The following is a 15,751-nucleotide window of genomic DNA, read 5'->3' as shown; positions in this document are numbered from 1 at the left end:
ATGCTGGGACTGTTTCCAATCCTGGCATCCCCTGTTGCTTTGCCAGTACCCCTGAAACTGTCGCTGCCAGGCCAACATGGACTGACACCCCTACGCCCCCAAAATCTTCCTGAATGCTGGAATCAGCTCTCTGTTTATTCCCTGGAAGGTGCAAAGTCTGCGCAAATAGCTTCTAGTGATTCGTCATGATGGGATGGTGCCCGTGTGCCTGGAAGCCCTTCCTCAGTCTCCATGAAATCCAGACGCCGTGCATCACGAGTTCCTGCAGAGCCCTGTCCCAACCCTGGCGACAAAGGCAGTGGCCATCGCGAAGGCAGCATCCCGGCTCCGGCCGACCCATGAATCCAAGTCCATGTGACGTGTCTCTTTTGCAAGGAGGCACGTTCAAGGCCACACCATTAGGCCACGTCACGCAGGGGACCAGGAAGGTCCTGGCTCATTTTCCACATGTGCAGCAAACCCTAAGTGAGGGGAGGAAGGGGAAAAGCACAACTATTGAGCTTTTTTAAATGTTTCATATTGCAAGCCCCTTGAGTACTGTAAGGGAGAAAGGCAAGTAATAAATATTTAAATAAAATAAATAATTACAGAGTTCTGTGGGAAACAAGAGGATCTGTTTTCAATACTAGGTTGGGACGGAGTCCACCTGGCCAGGAAGTAACATGAGGAGGCCCCTCAGGTGGTGGATTCCAGGTGTCACCCAACACAGGAGCACCCGCATCAAGCTGCCTTACACTGAACCAGACCCTCAGTCCATCCAGATCAGTCTTGTCTACTCAGACTGGCAGCGGCCCTCCAGGGTCTCAGGCAGAGGTCATTCACATCACCTACTACTTTAACTGGAGATGCCAGGATTGAGCCTGGGATCTTCTGCATGCCAAGCAGATGCTCTACCATTGAGCCAGGGCCCTATACTATCCATTCAGACTGGCAGCAGCCCTCCAGGGTCTCAGGCGGATAAAAGTCACATCACCTTCTGCTTGGTCCATTTTAACTGGAGATGAGGGGGATAGAACCTGGGACCTTCTGCATGTAAAGGAGAGTCTGCTGTTGAGCCACAGCCCCTAATAACGTAAAACCAGAGCGGTGTAGTGGTTAAGAGCAGTGGTTTGGAGCAGTGGGCTCAAATCTGGTGAACCGGGTTGGTTTCCCCACTCCTCCACACGAAGCCAGCTGGGTGATCCTGGGCTAGTCACAGCTCTCAGCCCCACCTACCTCCCAGGGTGTCTGTTGTGGGGAGGGGAAGGTGACTGTAAGCCGGTTTGAGTCTTCCTTAAGTGGCAGAGAAAGTCAGCATATAAAAACCAACTCCTCTTCTTCTTCCCCCCAGCACATATGCTCAAGATAAGCGGGTAGTGATTAAACTAGGAAGAGTGAGAATCAGGTTAAGTGAAGCTCACTGTGTGACCGTGGGTCACTTTCTACCTCTACAGCAAACTTCTCGCACAGCCTGATGTGAGTCTCAGACAGAGGCAAGGAAGAACTGGGCACAGACACCCCGAGTGCCTGTGAGGAGACGTGAGAACATTTAATGACACTGGTCTTGAGCACCCAATTTGTCTTCTGTTTAGGGAGAACCCTACACTGGTAGACGAGGTCCTGCGTTTGTACACCTTGCCTCTCAACAGCCGCCTGTGCTTCAGACAGCAACGGATTCCGTTTGTGGCACCATTTGAGTGAGGTCATTGGTGTCGCGTTTCCGCTCAGGTGTCGAAATGCACTTTGCAGCTCCTGAAAATAAGAACGGGGAATTTACACAGTGGGTGCACGATGGCAGTCCGAACGTATCTCTGCCCACAGTACGGGAAAGTTGCAAGGAGGCAACACCAGGGGAAAGCCTCAGTCTCTCTGTTATAATTGCCCTGTTGTTGCAACTCCAGAGGAACAGGCTGGCCACTGTGTGAGACGGGATGCTGGACTAGATGGACCCTCACTGATCAGATCCAGCAGGGCTCTTCTGAGGTTCTTATCAGGGGAAGGCCTCAGCTTCTACACCCTGCTGCTGGACTAGATGGACCCTCGCTGGTCTGATCCAACAAGGCACTTGAGGTTTTTATGAAAAATATGATGTGAAACTGACTCACAATTACTGGCTGCCACAACCAGGAGAGGTGAGAAGGACACCGATTTCGGGAGGGCAGGCCAGGTAAGTGCATGACTTCTTTCCACAATTCCCTACTTAAAATGCCGTTTTAATCAGCAGAAGCAAGGGTGCCCTTGCAGTGTGAAGAAGCCCGGCGGGCATTCTTTGGCTCCCCTGCAACAGCACAGGCACAAAGCTGATACACAAGCCCCCACAGCATCAGATTTAAGACCTTCTGGAGCCGATGGTCCCTAAAAACTCACAAACCATTTTACCGTGGCTTTCTGCCGTGCCAGCAAAGAGGGTTTTCTCCACAACCTGGATTTAGAGAGCTGAGCCTGAGCCTCATTTCTGTGACGCAAAGGGCACTTAGCATGATCGATGCAGTTTTTTAAAATCTCATTACACTGATAACTGCACATGAAAGAAAAACCCCAAAGCCTTCAATTTACATGCTGAAAATGTTTTGCTGACTGGGATTCTCAGCTGATGGACAGGCTTTTTGGAGAGAAAAGCATTTAGAAATGCAGGGGGGGGCGTGTTCAGGGAAGGGGGTCTGATGATGAACAATCCTGGGACCAATAAGGCTTAGTGAGCCCTGGCTCATATTAAGCCCACCTCCTTTTGCCATGGCTTGCTGATGCAACACCTATGGAGGAAGAAGAGTTGGTTTTTATATGCCGACTTTCTCTACCACTTATGGAAGAATCAAACCGACTTACAATCACCTTCCCTTCCCCTCCCGACAACAGGCACCCTGTGAGGGAGGTGGGGCTGAGAGAGTTCAGAAAGAACTGTGAACCCAAGGTCCCCCAGCTGGCTTCACGTGTAGTAGTTGGGAAACCAACCCGGTTCACCAGATTAGCCTCCACCACTCACGTGGAGGAGTGGGGAAATCAAACTCAGTTCTCCATATTACAGATTAAGAGCTCCAAACCACCGCTCTTAACCACTACACAATGCTGGCTCCACACCATGGTGGCGGTGGCTCTGCTTTATGGCCTCTCGCAGTGCAATCCTAACCAAAGTTGCGCCCTTCAAGGGTCCCTGAAGTCTATGAGCTTAACAGCTATGAAGGGACAATAAAACCAATCCCACGAGTGCTAGGTCAATCACTGCCCATCGAGAAGTGGCACTGATACACTGGTCAGCTTTCAAGACATCTGCTTGCACATGGTAACCGACCCCCAGTTTCGTTTCCCATCTGAGCCAGCTGGGTACCCCCCCCCCCCCGCTACCTCTCTGGGCATGACCATCTGGTGGAATTACACAGTCAGAGACGCATTATTTATTGCAATCTGGGTATGAATACACTACCTGGTATTTCAAGTTTTCCTGGAGTACTTGATGGGCTCAGTCTCTGTGGCAAGGAACAACGAAAATCTCTGTTGCTACTGTTAGGGTAAGTATTGTGCTTCGCATGTTAGTCTGGGAGGTCCCCAGGTCCAAATCCCACCCCAGACCCCAGTCAGCCCTGAATCTCCAGCCAGTCACTTTCCCCTGTAGCCTAACCTATTTACCATTAAAAAAACTAAAAACCAATTATATGACCCCCTCTGCTCTGTGGAAGGAGAGGCAGGATACGAACACAAACGGCAACAGGAAAATTTTTGTCCCTGACTGAAACTTCCTGGGCTGGTGATGGGAGGGAGCGTCTGGAGCTGTTCCTGTGCCACATTTAGGAGTACAAACACGCAGAAGGATGTGCGGCAGAAAAAGACAGAGCCGGATCCTGTACCGTGCCTGAAGGCCAGGTAAGGGTTGCAAGCATGCCTCCCCCGAACCACGAAAGAATCACAGGCTTGGGGCTGCACCTAAAGATATAGTAAAAACCACTAAAGGCTTTAATGGGAAATGTTGGAAATAGAACACAGAAGCAATAGTTTATCATATACGGTGTGGACATGTAAGAAAGCAAGAAAATGTTGGATAATGATACATGATAAAATGCAAAAGATATTAAAATTTAAGTTTGTAATGGATCCAGAAAATATGTTATTAAATATCTTACCAAGCAATGTACCAAAAATATATGGTGATGGAGGCAAGAGTGACATATGCAACAAAGTGGAAAGCTTAGAAATACCCATTTAATACTTGATTAGATGGATGAATATGCAACTATGGCAAAATTAACATTTTTTATACATAACAGCTCACTTTCAGAATTTCAAGAAAAATGGAATGTTTTTTTTTAAATGATATAGCTAAAATTCCTTTCCTTTTATCCCTTAGAAGCTCCTTGATCAATTGATCTTGAGCAGCATATATCTAGTGTTGGAGGGATATAAGGACTGAAACAAATCTTGCCACTGACAATGTAGCCTTGGGGTCCCTATCACTTAGTAAAAAAGGCATTATGTCAGTCACAGAGGCATTGGATTTGTATATTAAAAGGGGGGAAATATAGTGCGATCGAAGTTCCTCGTAAAAGCAGCATTCCAAAAGGGCTAAAATTAAGAATTGAACTGAATTCTAGAATTGAATTCCAGTGTGGTTCGGTGGTAGAGCATCTGCTTGCATGCAGGTTCAATCCCCAACATCTCCTGTTAAAGGGACCAGGCAAATAAGTGATGTGAAAGACCCTTTTCTGCCTGAGACCCTGGAGAGCCGCTGCCACCTTCTGAGTAGACAATACTGACTTTGATGGACCCAGGGTCTGATTCAGTATAAGGCAGCTTCATGTGTTCAATTAAAATACAATAAGATATCAGTAATATTTGTTTAAGAATAAACGTATTATCTGATACAAAAGTGTATTGGAAACAGAGTATTGTTAAGTCAAAGAAGTTAATAACTGAAATGTAACTTCAAAGCGAAAGGTCCATATATAATTTAATAGTGTGATGGTTAAAAGTTTGTCTGTTTATAAATCTGCACGGCTCTGCCAACCTAATAATACTTAGCATTGATGTGGCAAAGTTGGCAAAGCCCTTTGACATACGTGGCAGGCCAGGGCCACTCTCCCCATCTTGCAAAAGGGTCAGGTGGGTTCATGGCAGAGGAGACATCTCAACCAGACTTAGAGTTCCTACTCCTGGCTCCACCTCTGCCCATTTTTCAAGCATCTACTCAACATCTGCCCCCTTGGCCCAGTCACAGCAGCTATTTGCCAGTGACTGGCAATGGCTGCAAGTGCTGGGGCACAAGTCAGGTGCCCCTCTGCAGGGCATTCTGCCCTTCTAAGCAGCTGCCTGGATGAAGCCAAGGAGGGAATGGGTTTAATTCCTTTACACCCCGCCTTTCTCCCCTACGGGGACCCAAAGCTGCTTACCATCATTCATCTCCATTTTATCCTCACAACAACCCTGTGAGGGGTTCCGCCCCACCCTCCAAAAAAGCCAGGGCCCCCCCGTGAGCAGGCATCTCTTGAACCCTAGGCTGACCAGCGGCACCGTAAATCCTTTGGTTTCCACCTGGGCTACCAAGCCCAGCCCTAAAACAAGAATTCCTTTCCGTTGCAAAGCCCCAGGCCTGGGGTGTGCCTTTATGGGATGCCGCTTCTCTAGGGGGATTCCGCGACTGGCATTTGCAAAAGGGAGAGCCATGAAAGGGCCTCCCCTGGGTAATCCCCGCAGTCCTCTTCGTTACAGGTGTGGAAAGCCATGCATAGAAAAGCGGGGGTGAAGGGATGCGGGGGGGGGGGGAATCTCACCAAGTCCCACCCCTCCCCTGGCATCTCTTCATGCCTGTCCAGCGGGCACCTCACAGACAAAGAGCCCCGAGTGAAACTGGCGCTTTCCTGAGGGCCGGCTCCCTTCTTCGCCTCATTTACCACTCCTGCTTTTCTCCCTAACGGGGACCCAGGGCGGCTGACGTCCTTCTCGGAAGCTCAACAACAATCCTGTGAGGTAGCCTAGAGCGTGCGGCTGGCCCAAGGTCGCCCAGCAAGCTCCTAGGGCAGAACAAGGAGTCAAACCTGGGGAGTCTCCCAGCCCCTCCCCTCCGTTTTATCCACACAACCACCCTGTGAGGTAGGCTGCAGCTGACACCCATCAAGCTTCCAGGGCAGAGCAGGGATTCAGGCCTGGGTTTTCTAGATCCTCCCCTCCCTTTTATCCACACAACAACCCTGAGAGGTAGGCTAGAGCTGACACCCATCGAGCTTCCATGGCCGAGCAGGGATTCAGGCCTGGCTTTTCTAGCTCCTCCCCTCCCTTTTATCCTCACAACAACCCCGAGAGGCAGGCTAGGGCCGAGAGCGTGCCACCGGCCCAAGGTCACTCACGCAGTTTCCGTAGTGGCAACGCGTAGACTCGAACCCGGGTCTCCCAGACCCCCAGCCCGGCACTACGGACCCTGCGCGGCTTCCGAGCTCCATCCCGGAGGCGTCCCGCCGGGGGTGGGGGTCTTCCGCTCCCCCCGGCTGAGCCGGCGCCCGCCCCCTCCTGTTCCCGGCCGGGCGAGGGGGGCCCCACCGCGGAGGAGGCCGCGCAGCCGTGGCGGGGGGGGGGGGGCGGCGGCTCAGTCCCAGTAGCCGTCGAGGAGGGGCTCGGCGTCGGGGTCCGCGTCGGCGTGGGCGGCCAGGGCCGGGTCGGAGAGGACGCCCAGCTCCACCAGCGCCTGGTCCAGGTCGTCGGGCAGGAAGACGATGCCCACGTTGAGGGCGATGTACTCCAGCAGGAAAGCGTAGTACAGCAGCAGCACGTTGGCCAGGAACAGGCCGGCGTGGAACATCGGGCGCGCCGCCGCCGCCGCCGCCCCCTCACAGGCGCCGCCGCCGGGCCCGGCAGCCCGACAAGCCCCGGACCCGCAGCCACGCCGACGCCGCCGCAGCGCAGCCGCCGGGCTCCGGCAGGCCCCGAGGCCCGCCTCCCCGCCGCGCCCATTGGCTGCGCCGCCGCGTGACTGACGCCGCCGACGCCGCCGCCGCCTCGGCCCCCCGGACGCCCAACCGCCGGCTCCGAGCGGGGAGGCGGCCCTGCGGCGCCATCGTCGCCCCGCGGCCCGGCTGGGCGGGCCCGCCTCAGAGGACCGGCAGGAGGCCTGGCCAGCCCCCCCCCCGGCTCACAGCCGTCGCCCTGGCAACTGAGGCAACCACAGGCGCGCCTGCGCGGTCGCCAGGGGACAAGGCCCGCCCTTTCCGCCCGTAACCGGAAGCGTCTCTCTCGGACGCCCCCCCCGGCCGTTGATTGGTTGCCAAGGCAACGGGAGGGCCTCGGCTGCGGGCCCATGTAAAAGGACGGATGAATTAAAAAAATAATAATAATAAAATAAATTAATAATCTCATGGCGAAAGAGCCCCAGAAGAGACCTGCTAGATCAGATCTAGGGTTGGGGTGGGGCCTTACTTCCCCTTGGCTGTGCATAAGCGAGAGGGGCCTTGGCTCAGTTGGTAGAGGCTCTGCTTGGCATGCAGAAGGTCCCAGGTTCAATCCCCTGCAGCATCTCCAGTTAAAGGGACCAGGCAAGTGGGTGATGTGAAAGACCCTTTTCTGCCTGAGACCCTGGAGAGCCGCTGCCACCTTCTGAGTAGACAGTACTGACTTCGATGGACCCAGGGCCTGATTCAGTATAAGGCAAGCTACCTCAATTGGTTCTTGTAGGTTATCCGGGCTGTGTGACCGTGGTCTTGGTATATTCTTTCCTGACGTTTCGCCAGCAGCTGTGGCCGGCATCTTCAGAGGAGTAACACTGAAGGACAGTGTCTCTGTGTTCCTCCTCTGAAGATGCCGGCCACGGCTGCTGGCGAAACGTCAGGAAAGAAAATACCCAGACCACGGTTACACAGCCCAGATAACCTACAAGAGACACTGTCCTTCAGTGTTACTCCTCTGAAGATGCCTGCCACGGCTGCTGGCAAAACGTCAGGAAAGAAAATACCCAGACCACGGTTACACAGCCCAGATAACCTACAAGAGACACTGTCCTTCAGTGTTACTCCTCTGAAGATGCCTGCCACGGCTGCTGGCAAAACGTCAGGAAAGAAAATACCAAGACCACGGTCACACAGCCCGCATAACCTACAAGAACCAATGAACTCTGACCGTGAAAGCCTTCGACAATATTTTTAAGCTACCTCAAGTTTATTAATACAGTCGACTGACCAATCACGTGCCAACACATCAAAGTTTCCAGACACGATAGTTTTGCACCGCAGAATCACAGACTGCCCTTAAATATAAAGGTCAATAAAAGCATCCCCTGGTTAAAATTATCATATTAAAATTGATAAAATTGTAAAATATTCTAACAATCATTCTCTAATAAAGCTCTGCGTATTTTAATAGCAACAGCGCAGAACTTGGCAGCTTGGAGAGTAAGCTGAGGGTCTTCCCCTAACAGGAGCTTCTTTGCCAAAAGCTCAACAGACTCATCAGGGAATTTGCCAAGTAGGGGGGAAATAAGCTTTGATCTAACTTTGTGGCAGAATGGGAAACATATCAGCGCATGTTCGGTGGTTTCAATGTCCCCTGTTCCACACGGACGTAACCTCTCTGATCTGTGTGTGTGTGTAAAGTGCCGTGAAGTCACTGCCGACTTATGGTGACCCCTTTTTGGGGGTTTTCATGGCAAGAGACTAACAGAGGTGGTTTGCCGGCGCCTTCCTCTGCACAGCAACCCTGGACTTCCTCGGTGGTCTCCCATCCAAATACTAACCAGGGCTTACCCTGCTTAGCTTCTGAGATCTGACGAGATCAGGCTCGCCTGGGCCATCCAGGTCAGGGCATCGTCTTATATTACCCCTCTAAAACAGTCGATGGTAGGGCCTGGCATCTGGCGAGGGTAAAGGCCTTCCTATAATTAATAGACTCAAGATGATAAAAATAAGCTGCAGGTGAGACCAAGTCTCTAGATTTATCAGGCACTAGGAAAAAATGGTGTCCAGCTCATCGAAAACCTGCAGAGAAGACCAAGAGGAACGTGAGCCTGTGAGGCCTTTTGTTCTCCTGCCCTCTTGTGACCTTCCTTCTTTCTTGGCTTCCAGCCCAGATGAGCTCCTGCTGCCAAGTCATCTGGGGAAGCCAGGCAGGTATATGGGGGGGGGGGGGGGATACTGCAGCAAGAGTACTCTGAAACCACTGACCACGAGCCCTGAAGTTAAGGCTGTGCAGCAGCTCTTTTTAAAGAATAAGAATCTTTTGAAAGAATAAGAATCAACAGAGGCATAACGTCCATATCGCAAGATCTCATAGTTCCGCTGTACACTGCATTGGTCAGGCCACAACTGGAGTCCTGTGTGCAGTTCTGGAGGCCTCAATTCAAAAAAGATGTGGACAGAATCGAGCAAGTGCAGAAGAGAGCGACGAGGATGACCAAGCCCTAATGAGGAAAGGCTGGGGGAGTTGGGAATGTTCAGTCTGGAGAGGAGGAGGTTGAGAGGGGACATGATTGCTCACTTTAATTATTTGAAGGGCTGTCACTTAGAGGAGGGCAGGGAGCTGTTCCTGTTGGCAGCAGAGGATAGGATCTGCAATAATGGGTTTAAATTGAGGGCGGAAAGGTATCGGCAGGATATTAGGAAAAAATGTTTACAGTAAGAGTTGTTCGACAGCGGAATCAGCTACCGAGGGAAGACACTGGCTGTCTTCCAGCAGCGGCTGGACACACTTGTCAGGGATGCTCTAGGCTGATCCTGCATTGAGCAGGGGGTTGGACTAGATTGCCTCTATGGCCCTTCCAACTCTATGATTATATGAAATTTTAAAGAAATTCTAAATGAACTAGAAACTTGCAGGTGAGACAACAGTGGCAGCCCTGGCCGTGAGCGCTGCTGCTGGGTGACCTTTGCGCACAGCTCTGGGTGCCTTGGGAGTAAGCCAAGGAGGGCAAAGGAGGGGGAGAGGGCGGGCAAGCACTTCTCAACCTCAGGATTTCTGTCCCAGTTCGCAACCTGCCTGGTGCCGCTGTGGACAGTGAGGAAAGTGGGGGAGAAACGTCATAAACACCCCCACTTGCGATGGAAGGCTGAAGGGCCCAGCTGCTATGGGACACATTGAGCGAAATCTCCTGCAAGGGAATGCTGGCTCAGGTCCTGCCCCACCCCATACCTACCCCAGCCCCTCTTGCCTCCAGAAGTACCCAGTAGGCAGGACAAACAGCTCCAGGACTAACAAAACCAGCAAAACAGTGCAAGCTGAACAGCCAGGTTTGAGTCCAGGAGGACCTTGGAGACCAACAAGAGCTCCAGGGCATGAGCTTCCGACAGTCAAAGCTCCCTTCGTCAGATACAAGTAGGAATGGAGATCTCTGAATCTTTGAATAGCCAGAAGGTGGGGGTGGTGGTTAATAAAGGATGCTTGTGAAGGATGCAAAGGTACGGTGCCTCTTGTAATTAATGAGAGCAACAGGGAAAGGCTTGGGGCAGAAAATCAGCATCTGTCATGAGATAAGAATCCTCTGTCCCTATTCAGCCCTCGTGAATTAACAGTGCACACTGGAATGCTCTCTCAGGAACGACATACCATAAACTAGGTTGAGAGCAGACTGGAAAAGGTACAAGACAAAGCAGTAGACACAAGATGAGAAGATGCATCCAGTAATTGTGGCAATAGGGCTACAGTCCTGTTTCCACTATAAAAGCACACCCCTGGATTGTCCCACTGTGCGGCAGTTTGGATTCCTTTACACGCGTCCTCCTCCTGAACGTTTCTGTTTTGTATGTCAAGGGAATGGATTTTTTTTTAACGCTAATGGTGGGGGACAAAGCAGAGAGGAGCGCCCTCCCCCCATGTTCTGTTGCCACTGAATCCTTTTATTTGTTCATTCGTTTGTAATTAAACACACACTCTTAAGGCTACTTTCTCATATATGCACAGAGGAGGGAGGAGGAGGATTATGTTCCATTAATTCCTAGGATGAGTACCACGGCTGTGACTCGTTCAGAGACTCACAGAGAGACACTCTTGAGCCTCCCTCCCCCCTCCTCGGCAGGCTTTAGGCTCCTCCCTTCCTCCGGGTCACAAAGACCCGCCCATCACCGGCCTGCAAGACGCGCCTGCTCTGCCTTCTGGGAGTCGTAGACCGTTCGCCCTCGCCCGCAGCCGGACTGCGGCTCCACGGAGACTACGTTTCCCGGCGTGCTCCGCGCAGCAGCGCCGCGCTCTCTCTCTCCCTCCCCCCTCCCCCCTCCCCGGCAGGCTTTAGGCTCCTCCCTTCCTCCGGGTCACAAAGACCCGCCTATCACCGGCCTGGAAGCCGCGCCTGCCCGGCCTCCCTCCCAGGTGCCCCCTGGGAGTCGTAGTCCTCTCGCCCCGGCCTGCGGACGGGCTGCGGCTCCGCGGAGACTACGCTTCCCGGCGCGCCCCGCGCGGCGCCGCTGCTCTCCCGCCCTGAGCGGCGGGGCTGCTCGCTCGGCTGCGGCGGCGCTGGAGGAGGCGGCGATGGCGGCGGCGGCGGCGGCGCTGAGGGGTCCCGGGCCGTAGCGGGCTCCGCCTGGCCAGGATGTTCGGGCGCTCGCGCAGCTGGGGCGGCGGCCACGCCAACGCCGCCCGCAACGTCCGCTCCCTCGACAACCTCAAGTGAGTCTCTCGGCCCGGGGTGGGTGAGTGGGGGCGCGCGTGTGAACGCGCGCTGACACGTGTCTGTGCCTCCCGCTCCCGCGCAGGGGGAGAAGCGGGCTCAGCTGCTCCCAGCAGGCCGCGTCGTTTCTGAGGGCGGCGTGGGGTTGGGGGGGGGGTTGTTTGTTTTTCTTGTTTATTTTACTTGTTGGAAGCGTTTGTGAGCCGCCTGTCTGCCCAGGAGGAGCTCCAGGCGGGCGGCCGGGTCAGCAGTCAGAAAACGCGGGAAAACCCAAAACCGTCATTGAAAACTGACGGTAGACACGCATTTCTACATGTGCGTGTGTGTAATTGCATACACGCGATCACTGTAAGCAAAGGGGCTTTCTCGTATGCGCGTCTGTAAAAGCATTTCAATACTTCTATGCATATGTGTGTATATAGGAGTGAGTGATTATGGTTGTATCTGTGTCTATGCACGTGTGATTATGCATGTGTGTATCTGGGAGTCCCAGGTTCGAATCCCTGCTTGTGCTATGGAAGCTCACTGGATGACCCTGGGCCAGTCACAGTCTCTCATCCTAACCTACCTCACAGGGAAGCAACACAGCAATGCCACTAGAGCAGGTACAGGTAAATCACTTGCTGTCTATACATATGTGTGTGTATGTATGTATATATAGAGTGTGTGTGTGTGTGTACATACACACACACATATACATGTATATATAAATTAGGAGGCAATGCAACAGTGCCACTAGAATGGGTACAGTTAATTCCCTCTTGAGAGGTGGAGAGATAATATATATGGGATTACCTGCGTCTGCTCTAGTGTGTTTTTATTATTCTGCCCTTGCCTTGAAGGACTGTGCTTGGGTGGGAGGATAAGAGATATTTGTGCATATAGATGTGTGTGCGATTCTTTAAAAAGAATACCTTGTCCTATAGATTGGGTACTTTGCTCTTCCGCCCAAGTGCAGCCATTCACGTGCCCACACCTTTGGAGACCGCTGACAGACCCCACGAGTGCTGGCAGTGCAATCCTCGGTGTACTTTAAGAGTAAGTTCTCCTTTGCAAGTCAGCTGAGGATCACGGCCTGGCTCTCTGCTTCCATGGGCAGATTATCCGAGCAGCGCTGAGGGATGCGACTCCTTGCTCCTTCTGTGGATTGCTGGAAGGGCAAAGGGCTTGCCGCTTGAGCCTGTGCGTTGTGACTCGGAAGTATGTTTCCCCCCATGTACACACACCTGTCTCCTCCCCATAGAATCATGCTTAGCATTCCGGCCTTCCTTTTGTTTGATCTTGACATGCGTGGCATTCTTGGGTGCATTCCACAGACGCTCATTAGCTCTTGATACAGCTATTTATTTAGGGCAGCCCGTGAGTCACTGCAGTGGACTGACTGGTTTCCAGGTGACCTGGAACTGAGTCAATGTTTTGATGCCCCTGGAAATAGTTTAACACCTGATGACAGCCACACTAAGTTAGATGGCTTTAAAGAGAATTGGACATATTTGGGCAGGCGGGCCTGTCATTTCAGTAGCCATTACTGAGAACAACTGAGTTTATTTGCTTCATTGGTACCCTGCCTTTCTCCCCAATGGGGATCTGAAGAAGAAGAACAAGAGTTGGTTTTTATATGCCGACTTCCTCTACCACTTAAGGAAGAATCAAACCTGTTTACAATCACCTCCCCACAACAGACACACTGTGAGGTAGGTGGGGCTGAGAGAACTGTGACTAGCCCAAGGTCACCTAGCTGCCTTCATTTGTAGGAGTGGGGAAACAAATCCAATTCACCAGATTAGTGTCCACCGCTCATGTGGAGGAGTGGGGAATCAAACCCAGTTCTCCGGATCAGAGTCCACCTCTCTGAACCACTGCTCTTAACCACTACACCACGCTTACAGCATTCTTCTCTCCTCTGTTTTATCCTCACAACAACCCTGTGGGATAGATTAGGTCAAGGGTGTGTGACTGGCCAAAGGTCACTTAGTGAGTTTCCATGGCAGAGGGAGGATTCGAACTGGGGTCTCCCCGTTCATAGTCTTACACTCTAATCTCTATGCCACACTGGCTCTCATCTTCATGCTCAGCTTGCAAGCTTCCAAGAGAAGTCCAGTTGGATCGTGCCGGGCTAGATGCAGCCTGGTCCAGGTTCTCAGGTCTTATGTGAATTGTCTGAAGACCAAACGAGGCTCTTTGGTTCTTGACAGACACTGTGGAGGGATGGATATTCAACTTGTAATGTTCTAGATGCACTTGGGAAACGTAATCAGCAGCATTGTGATAAGATGGATTAGAAGTTCCATTGAAGGAGGATGAGCTAAAATTAGCCCAATGTTTAATGCTGCAGAAAAGATGCTTAAGTCTGGTTAGACGGCGGCACCCAAGACTGTTGCAACACTGCAACTGGCGTTGAGCACTAAACAGGTGTATCTGTGATCTGGTTATCCTAGTAAATAATGCTTCTTGCTCTGGTGGAACCCAGAGTTTGAGACGGCAGAGGCTTGATCCAGATTGTCCCCTTGGAACGGCGTGATCGCTGGCATGAGGCAGCCCCACAGAGTGAGAATTTTCGGAAGTAGGCCAGCTGCCTCTGATCCCTGGAGGGGAGCTTTGCAAACGATGCACAAACCTCAGAGCTGGGGCGTGCCTGAATTCAGGTTGGGCCGGTCAAGTTTGTTAAAAAGGTGGTGTGAACGGAGGCTGCCACCAGCCTTACAAATAAATCCACAGAAGATACTGCCCATTGCTTGTTTCGGGAGCCAGTATGGTGTAGTGGTTAAGAGCAGTGGTTTGGAACGGTGGAGTCTGACCTGGGTTTGATTCTCCACTCCTCCACATGAGCGGCGGACTCTAATGTGGTTAACCGGGTTGGTTTCCCCACTCCTCCACGTGAAGCCAGCTGGGTGACCTTGGGGTAGTCACAGCTTTCAGCCCCACCTACCTCACAGGGTGTCTGTTGCGGGGAGGGGAAGGGAAAGCGATTGTAAGCCGGTTTGATATTCCTTAAATGGCAGAGAAAGTCGGCATATGAAAACCAACTGTTCTTCAGTCTGCTACTATGACCTTAATAAAAGGTGTGGAGAAAATATATTTATTTATGTTATTTATAGTCCACCATTGTCACTGAGACTCAGGGCAGATCACACACTGTAAGTCAAATACAGTCAACAGGATGGAACATCCAGTAAGTAAAGGGTTGGATTGCAGAAACCTGAAAATAAGCAGAAATCTGAAAATGGAATTGAAACAAAGCTTAAGCATTAAAGTGGCATGCTAAAGGTACCGGATGGATGTTAGGGAATTTTTTTTTTATAGTAACAGTTGTTCGACAGTGGAATCGGCTGCTTAGGGAGGTGGTGAGCTCCCCCTTACTGGCAGTCTTCAAGCAGAGGCTGGACAAGCGCTTGTCAGGGATTCTCTAGGCCGGGGGTGTCAAACTCAATTATTACGAGGGCCGGATGTGACATAAATGTCACTTGGTTGGGTCTGGCTGTGCCTTGCCAGCCCAGGTTGAGGGCGGGGGCTGCCTCGGCTGGCTCGTGGGCTGCATAAGAGCTCTCAAGGGGCTGGATTCGGCCCCTGGGCCTTATGTTTGACACACCTGCTCTAGGCTGATCCTGCATTGAGCAGGGGGTTGGACTAGATGGCCTGTATGGCCCCTCCCAACTCTGTGATTCTATGATTCTAAAGATGCAGAAATTACGTAGAAGGAACCAACTTATAGCAACAGACAGCATGTACTATGCATAGTAGCACAGTCCTCAGTCCCTCTCTTATTACCAAAGCATCTTTCCAAACCGTTTCATTATAGTACAGCCCTATTACCTGTGTAAGACAAGCCCTCCTGAATAAATTAAGTTTTGCATAAGCTTGTGGAAAGCTTTACTGGGTGGGAGCCTTCCTGACCTAATCATGCAGGCTGTTCCACAAACTGGGGGCCACAACAGAGAATGGGCACATCTGGGCAATGGCCTGTGAGGGGAAAATCAACGGGCTCCCCCCCTTACCAAAACCTCTCTTTGGCTACTGTGTCTTTGGGTACGCTGCAGCCCACTGGACACTTGCTTGCGAGTAAGGCAAAGTCACACGGAACTCGAGTCAGGGTTATTAGATATCTAATCCATTAATCTACAATCCCTACCCGTCTCTACAGTGCTCTGATCGGTAAGGTAACGATTTCTGCAAAACACACATCTCTCTGAGCAGAGTAACAACAGG

The 15,751-nt window shown here is 51.9% G+C and overlaps 1 protein-coding gene across 1 annotated transcript in view; it reads left to right on the top strand.

Moving 5' to 3' along the window:
* Window positions 1-11,466: 11,466 nt before the first annotated feature.
* The window catches only part of CLEC16A (C-type lectin domain containing 16A), a 122,148-nt gene continuing 117,863 nt past the window's right edge, over window positions 11,467-15,751 (top strand). Inside the window, exon 1 of the mRNA XM_056866272.1 lies at window positions 11,467-11,544. Within this exon, the coding sequence (XP_056722250.1) occupies window positions 11,468-11,544 (77 nt within the window). The 5' untranslated portion in view covers window position 11,467. The remainder of the gene's footprint in view (window positions 11,545-15,751) is intronic.

The sequence above is a fragment of the Euleptes europaea genome, chromosome 21, assembly GCF_029931775.1.
Source record: "Euleptes europaea isolate rEulEur1 chromosome 21, rEulEur1.hap1, whole genome shotgun sequence".
NCBI classification, from domain to species: domain Eukaryota; kingdom Metazoa; phylum Chordata; class Lepidosauria; order Squamata; family Sphaerodactylidae; genus Euleptes; species Euleptes europaea.
The sequence above is the reverse complement of the archived record's forward strand: the minus strand, read 5'-3'. Positions and strand labels throughout refer to the sequence as shown.